General features: G+C 37.5%; 1 protein-coding gene across 1 annotated transcript; it reads left to right on the forward strand.

Moving 5' to 3' along the window:
• The first annotated feature begins 4566 nt into the window (after positions 1–4566).
• LOC106742340 (L-asparaginase-like) lies at positions 4567–6214 on the forward strand. The gene is made up of 3 exons (XM_014615194.1): positions 4567–4841; positions 5149–5322; positions 5670–6214. The coding sequence occupies exons 1-3, from the start codon at positions 4635–4637 to the stop codon at positions 6030–6032; spliced, it is 744 nt and encodes a 247-aa protein (XP_014470680.1). The 5' UTR covers positions 4567–4634; the 3' UTR covers positions 6033–6214.
• Positions 6215–8172: the final 1958 nt, after the last annotated feature.

An 8172-nucleotide genomic window follows, 5' to 3' on the forward strand; every position in this document is an offset into this window, starting at 1 on the left:
TATATATATATATATATATATATATATGCACAAGAATGCAAAAAATTGTTGGTGTATTATTGAACAACAATTGTTTCTTTCAGCCAAAAATCTCTTATAGTTTTTTTCCTTACGGGTAAATTCTTAATAAAATAGAATTTATTATGTAAATTTTATGCATTTAAATGCGACAAGAAGTCGTAAACACATTTCAATCGAGTAAATAGAGTTCATAATATCCTAAATTGTTATTGTATAAAATATTGCATTAACATGTTGAGCGCGGCGCCAATATTGCTGTCCTTTCCGTTCAGCCAGCAGCGAGTACCTAACGAGCGCGCAAGCGGTATTGGGATAGGGAGAGTAAACAGAGGATTATTTTGTTTTACCTGCTTATGTTTTTTTCAAACAATCCATAAACAAAAAGAATCGGAAGGGGAACGGCAAAAAGACGACCTTCAAGAGACGATTAGTTTAAAAAAAGCCACGAAAATGTAGAGACGATTTGCGAATAAAAAGTTTTGGTTTGTTTTTGAAAATATTTATTGTCCGTAAAACAAAAAATGTTCGGAGGAGAAGATACTGATACGTCGAATAATTTATTTTTATTATCCAAACGTCGAAATCGCCGAGTATTATGGTTGGCATCATCGGAAGATGATAATTCATTAGACCAGGTAATGGAACCTGACAATGACAGTTGTGCAATAAGTGTTAACGAAGCCAGTGAACAAAATGAATGGTTTGATCCAAAAGGCAATCAACGCAATATTATGCCTTTTACAAGTGCCTACGGTACCAAGAAAACTAATGAGAAAGTGCGGAATTGTAGTTAAGTGGAAAATTTTTACGCACTTTTGTCACCGACGAAATTTTTGAACACGTGAGTGAGTAAACAAATCTTTATGCTGCACATTCAAGAATCGCCTCTAAATGTTTAGTTTAATGGATCCCAACAAACAAAAATAAGATAAAACGTTTATTTGGACTAATAATATGGATGGGACTGGTGAAGCTTCCATCCTTACATCTGTATTGGTCTCGGGATCCATTGTTTGCTCAAACATTCCCGCAGAAAGTAATGAGCAGAGATAGATTTGAAATTCTCATGAGAATGTTACGTTTCGCAAATAATAGAGTAGTTGACGCATCTGATCGTTTATCAAAAGTTCAATTTATCTTAGACGAACTGAATACAAATTTTCAAAAATATTATGATCCACCCGAGGTACTGTATATTGACGAATCACTAATCTCATTCCGCGGGCGAATCATATTCAGACAGTATTTGAAACAAAAACACATAAATATGGAATAAAAATATTTAAATTTTATTGTGGTTATAGATACACGTACAATTTTTGTGTCTACACTGGAAAAACTCTTTACAAGGAAATACAACACAGTCAAATATTATAATGTGTTTATCTAACAATTTATTTCATAAAGGTCATACGTTGTGTACTAATAACTGGTACACCAGTGTCGATTTGGCGAAAAGATTGATAAAAGAAATACACATCTGGTTGGTACACTTCGAATAAATCGTGAAGGAAACCCAAAAGAAGTAACAACCACCAAATTGAAACGCGGAGAAATTATCGCCAAGGGAAATAATAATAGTGTAACAGTGTTGAAGTGGAAAGACAAGAGAGACGTTCTGGTCCTGTCTACAAAAAATTCAAATGAAATAATAAATGTAAAAACAAAAAGAGGATTTTGCCCCAAACCAAAAATTGTGGCTGAATATAATAAAGCAAAGACATCTATTGACTTATCAGACCAAATGAGTACGTATAGCACTCCCTTGAGAAAAATTGTAAAATGGTATAAAAGATTAGCTTTCGAGCTTTTTCTAAATACTGCTGTCGTAAATGCTTTGTTCATGTTTCAAAAAGTAACAGGAAAGAAAATATCAGTCACCAAATTTTGTAGAGAATTTGCGGGTACACTCACACGGCAGTTAGATGAGGAAATTCCTATCTATGTTGAAAAGAAAAAATGAAGAAAAAAGAATTGTTCATCAATTACAAAAAAAAGAAAGAGACGTGCATAAAGTCCGAAGATATTGTTCGGGATGTTACAATGCAAATACAAAGCTATTCGGACGCAAGACAGCTAGAAATTTGACCAAAAAAGTCGTCACATTTTGTAATACGTTTAAAGCTAGGCTACATTTTTGCCTAAAGTGTTTTAATAAATTTCGTTGAAATTACTGCATTAATTTTTTAACTTTAATACTGCCGGTCCCCAGGGACCAACGCTGCCCAACCGAAAAGTGCATTGTCAGTCCCCAAGGACCGACGTCGGCCAAACGGAAAGTTCACTGTCGGTCTTCAAGGATCGACGCCGCGCTCAACGTGTTAATATATAATACGAGGGTGGTTCAATAAGTACCCGTGTTAGACGACACAGGGCGTTCCTGAGGGAAGTTCGTGTTATCATCGTGTGCTGTCATCTATCAAACGACGGCAAAACAAATTGCAGACTGATTGATAGGTTAGTTTGGATTTGGCAGCCATTCGAGTAAGACGTGTTTCGTGATTTTCGCTAAGATGGAAAAAGAGCAGTATCGTTCGGTAATTCGCTTTTTGATTTTGGATGGGAAAAAATGCGAGGAGATAAAAGCAAAGTTGGATGCTGTTTATGGGGACACTTCGCCATCTATGACCACAGTTAGATATTGGTTCAACGAATTTAAACGTGGGCGAACATCCGTTTTTGATGAGGAGCGACCAGGACGCCCGGCAGACGTGGTTACCGAGGAAATCATTCAAAAAGTCCACGACATGATTCTCGCTGATCGACGAACGAAAGTGCGCGAAGTAGCAAAGGCCGTAGGTGTGTCGACCGGAACGGCAATTAATATTTAACATGATAAGTTGGCAATGAAAAAAATTGTCGGCCCGATGGGTGCCGCGATTGCTCACGGTGGACAACAAGCGGATGCGGCTGTTAACCACCAAACTGCATGAATTGCGTTATGAATTGCTGCCGCACCTCCCGTATTTACCCGATCTGGCTCCCTGCGACTTTTTCTTGTTCCCTAACATGAAGAAATGGCTCGCGGGCTTAGCTCAAACGAGGAAGTCATCGCCGAGACAGAGGCGTATTTTGGAGAGTTCGACAAATCTTATTTTTTGGAGGGGTTAAAAAAATTGCAGGAACGTTGGGAGAAGTGTATCTTTCTAAAAGGGGACTATGTTGAAAAATAAAAAAAAATTTTTTGAAAAAATGGTGTCTTCATTTCTAACACGGGTACTTATTGAACCGCCCTCGTATAAAGCAGTATGCCGGTTTGCTGCTGCAAGGACCCGTGTGAATGACTGAGAGCGCGCCGCGCGAACTTGAGCCTGTTTTGCGTGCTTTCACTTTCTGACGTATGCTCTTACAGCAGCGACCTGGCATACTGCTCTATATGTTGATGCAATACCCTGTAAATGAAAATGATTAATACATTGCATACGGGTATATTTCGCTGTGGACTTACGCGTGTAGCGGGCGTTTTTTCGTGAATTTCGCGGGAGTTTGGTATTCGGTAATATATTCAATTAAACCAAGTAACTCGACAAACTAAACTTCTAAAAAAAAACAATGGAAATCGTTGCCTAGCAACACAAACACAAACACTGTACACACTTACAGTGCCCATCGTATTTATACGATACTAGCTCTCCAGCACAAATTTACTAAATATGTATTTTTACGTGACCTACGGTCTAGTGACAGACTGCAAAAAACGTAAAAGTACGTTTCCCGCATGCAATGTGTTAAGACTGCATATATTATATACACACGCACGTATCACACACACACACACACACACACACATATACGTAATGCTATAATTAGATATACCCAGTAAGCAATCTGTTAGCAATCTAACGATAGATTGCCGACAAATTGAGCAAGATCTGTCGACAATTCCATAGTGATCTGTGTCTGCAGTCTGATGTTATTATATCGACAGAGTCTGCTGACAGAATCTAACAACAGATTGGCGGTAGAAAGTGAACAGAATCTACATCACATCGATATTCGATGCGATCGAAAATCACCATCACCAAAATGAGATCTCTCATTGCTACAATATGTTCCATTTAAATACATTGAAACGAGGTCATGCATGATTTCTGCCATCAGTCTGTCATATATATTCTGTCATCAGATCCTGTTATATTTCTGTCAGCAAGCTATTTACAGAATCTGCAGACGCTGCGCAAAATCTGCTTTTGTGGGTTTGGCTATGTGGATAATAATTACAAATTTTTATATTCGCTCTTTAGATTCTTTTCACTAGTAATTATTTTAATATGCAATATCATTTGTCATTCCGGTCTTTGTAAATTTTGCTTACTCGCTTTTTTACTCATTCTCTCGATGGAAGATTTTAGAAAATGTTTTGAGGAGATTAACACTAAAGATCAACAGTAAACATGTTGTTTTATCAATAGTATTATATAAAAGCGTTAAAGATTCATATATTATCATTATTATTAGGTTCATATTTTCAACAAATAAATATTAATTTGTCAGTAATTTGTTATCAACATTCAGGAGTAACGTCAGGCTTCGATATGACTCCGGAGGCAGCGTTGACGAAACTGGCGTATGTCCTATCAAAGAACGAATGGGACGTGGAAACCAAGCGGCTAATGATGGAAACCAGTTTGCGGGGTGAATTGACGGCTGGTCGGTTACCCAACAATGGAGATCGTGACTTATTGAAGGCTGTGGAAAAATCTCTAAGATTATCTTCGACCGAGGAACTTCAAGATGTGAAATCATATTTGCTTCCGGCTATGATGAACGATGCAACGATTAAAAGCGACATCATGAAGCTCAAGCAGTTAAAAGAATACGTTAGTAATTTACGCTTCTAGTTCATGTTGCATTAATATTTTTTAGATCTCAACGGAAGATTCTAAAAGGCTTACAAAAAATTAGAACAACTTTATTCATTGAATATACTTTCAAACTTTTCTCTGTCGTCTATGTTTCGTTTCTTTGCAAAATTAGTTTTGGCTCTAGTATCAGCACAAATTTATATTTCAATAATAATGATTCGATAATATTGATTATATATACCAATTAGATGTTATAATATCGTAATGTGAAAAGAAGAATACTGTAGACACGTTATTAATATAGTCAGCTTCTCTTGCTTAGAATGCGGACATGACGCAAGGAAACGCAGAGGGTCGAACAGCTTTGCATATAGCTTGTTGCGGAGGAAATATAGAAGTCGTTCAATATCTCTTAACGATAGGCGCAAACGTGCACGCTAAAGACCGGTTTGGTCACACGCCTCTCATCGATGCGATCGAAAATGACTATCACGAGGTGAGATCACTCATTGCTAAAGTGTATCTGTTAAATTTGAAACTGCGACTAAGTTTATTTATATCAAATACACACACATGCACACATACGCAGTTATACGTACACTCATACCCAGATTTTCAGTTCTGTTTGCAATCTGCTTTTCTCTTTATCTTTCTCTTTATCATCATCATTACTCTTCTAATCCATCCTGTATACTCGAACTCAGGAATTCCTTCTTTGCTTTTCTCATTCCTTCTAATTTCACTATCCAATTCTAATTTTTTTCTTTCTTTACGATAACGCTTTAGATTTACAAATACAGCCAACAGTTTCTTAAAGACTAACGAGTGGCTAACATTTCCCAGATCATTTCGATGCTACGGACATGCGGCGCGCAACTCCATTGGGAACCTCGGATAATAAGTGACAAAATGTGCGCGGCTACAGTCGTGGGAAACATCAAACGCTTGCAATCGTATCGTTTAGCTGGCGCCAACATATCACAAGCAAACTTTTCTGGACAAACACCATTACATTTCGCAATACTTCACCGTCGTACGAAAATAATTAAATATTTGCTAGAGTACGGCGCTGACCCACGCTGCATTGATATGCTGGGACAAACCCCGGCAGATCTTGTGAAAATCGCTACAAAACTTTCAAAGCGAATAAATGAACAGAGTAAGGAGCAGAGCAAAGCGGAATTACTAATGCTATTAGATCTTTAACATTCCGTGACATTAGACTTTTGAATTTATTTAGAGGGTTTATATTAGCATACAAAAAACAAATAATTTTGCTGCTGCAGTAAGACAAGAAAAACAGTAGAACAATACATTTGTAGTGATAAACAAAACAACGTATTATAGCGAAAACAGAATTTTATTGGCATAACTATTTCTGCAAATTATTTGATATTATAGTAGAATATTTTTCCTGATATAATAAAAAATTTTTGCTGAGTAATTTTGTTTATAAAGATACGTTTATTTGCTGTCAAAGCAATATTTCCTTTCTCTAGTAAATACATTTTACTATTAAGGGAATGTCGGAGTGTCAGAGTTCATCAGAATTCACCAGGACTTCTGGTGAACTCTGACACTCTAAGGTAGTACTGGAACTACTAAGGTAGTCTGAAAAGTTTTGAGCTTAACATAAAAAGTATTTTTTCGGTCAAATGCAATTTTATTCTTCAATATAGTCTCTTTTTAAGTCGATACACTTTTTCCAGCAATGCTCTAATCTCTTTAACCCTTCAAAATAATAGTTGGCGTCTTGTTCTGCAAAATAGGCGGTTTACGGATGCGATGGCCTCCTCGTTCGACGAAAACCTCTGTCCTCTGAGCCAAACTATGAGCTTAGAAAACAGGAAAAAATCGCTGGGGGCCAGATGAATACGGTGGGTAGTCAACCAATTCGAACTGCAATTCATAAATTTTGACCATGGTGACTATTGAAGTGTGAGCAGGTTGTCTTGATGGAACAGCACTTTCTTTTTCTTTAAATGCTACTTTAAATGCATTTTTTCGCAATTTTTGCCTTCAGCTTATTAAGTAATGATGCGTAGATCCCCTGTTATTGCTGTATCTTCTTCAAGATAGTCGATGAACACAATTCCATGACTATCCCCAAAAACAGACGCCATCCCCTTCTCGGTTGATAAAACCGTCTTTGTCTTCTTCGGAGCAGATTCATCCTTCTCAGTTTATTGTTTTGACTGTTCCTTCGTTTCAGGAATATAATAGTGAACCAAAGTTTTACCACCAATTACGAAACGACGCCGAAAATCCGACTTGTTTTGTTTAAACCGCTCTAACAAGGCTTTGGAAATGTTCATTCGAATGTGTTTTTGGTCCAAAGTGAACAAGCGCGACACCCAACTCGCGGATGGCTTACGCATGCCCAATTCTTCGGTCAATATATGACAAACGCATTCTTTCGATATACCCACTTGCCTCTGCTATCTCTCTAACCTTGATTTGACAGTTGTCCAGTATTATTTGGTGAACTTTTTCGATGTTATCGGTGGTGGTCGCAGTTATTGGCCGTCCCGAACGCTCATCATCAGCTAAGCTAATACGACCACGTTTAAATTCAACTGCCCATCTTTTCACGGTGGCAAATGATGGGGCAGAGTTTTCGTTAACAGCGTCAATCTCGGTTTTAATTTGTGCAGGCGTATTGTCTTTCAAATGAAAGAATTTAATCATGACACGATATTCCATTTTTTTCATTTTTACAAAAACACTGACATCGACTGACACAAACGACTGTCAAATAACAATTGAACATCCTAAATGGCTGAAATTTTCACAGATATCTTTCAAAGTATGTATGATTATAGTACTGGAATGGTTTTGACAGGTACCAGGTGTAGAAGTATGAAACCGGAATTTCCCTATAGATGGTGCTAGCTATCAGTTTAGGGACCGTAAGACCGCTTCTGCAGAGCCATCATCTTTCTCTAACAGCTGACGAAGATTTTCAACACACAACAACCCAAGTTCCATACACCGGTATATTTTTCTATAACCTTAAACATGTCGAATTTTGTGCCTACGAACTACGATTTGCATTGGTTTTTTGTTATCATTTGAAGAAAACTGCTGCAGAATCGCATCGAATGCTTGTCGAAGCTTACGGTGAACATGCTCTAAAACACAGTGTTTCGAGTGGTTCAAAAAATTCAAAAGTGGTGATTTTGACGTGAGAAACGAAGAGCGTGGGAAACCACCGAAAACGTTCGCAGACAACGAATTGCAAGCCTTATTGGATGAAGATGATACTCAAACTCAACAAGAACTCGCGGATGAATTGAATGTGACGCAGAAAGCTGTCTCAATTCGTTTGAAAGCCATGGGAAAGATT

Source organism: Dinoponera quadriceps, unplaced genomic scaffold (genome assembly GCF_001313825.1).
Source record: "Dinoponera quadriceps isolate SergipeBrazil2010 unplaced genomic scaffold, ASM131382v1 scaffold768, whole genome shotgun sequence".
Taxonomy (NCBI): Eukaryota; Metazoa; Arthropoda; class Insecta; order Hymenoptera; family Formicidae; genus Dinoponera; species Dinoponera quadriceps.

Excerpts from the sequence above, each read along its gene's own strand:
- LOC106742340 (XM_014615194.1), top strand. The coding sequence starts at position 4,635 with ATGATGGAAACCAGTTTGCGGGGTGAATTGACGGCTGGTCGGTTACCC. Across the intron at positions 4,842-5,148 it reads TCAAGCAGTTAAAAGAATAC|AATGCGGACATGACGCAAGG; the intron begins GTTAGTAATTTA and ends TCTCTTGCTTAG. Across the intron at positions 5,323-5,669 it reads TCGAAAATGACTATCACGAG|ATCATTTCGATGCTACGGAC; the intron begins GTGAGATCACTC and ends AACATTTCCCAG.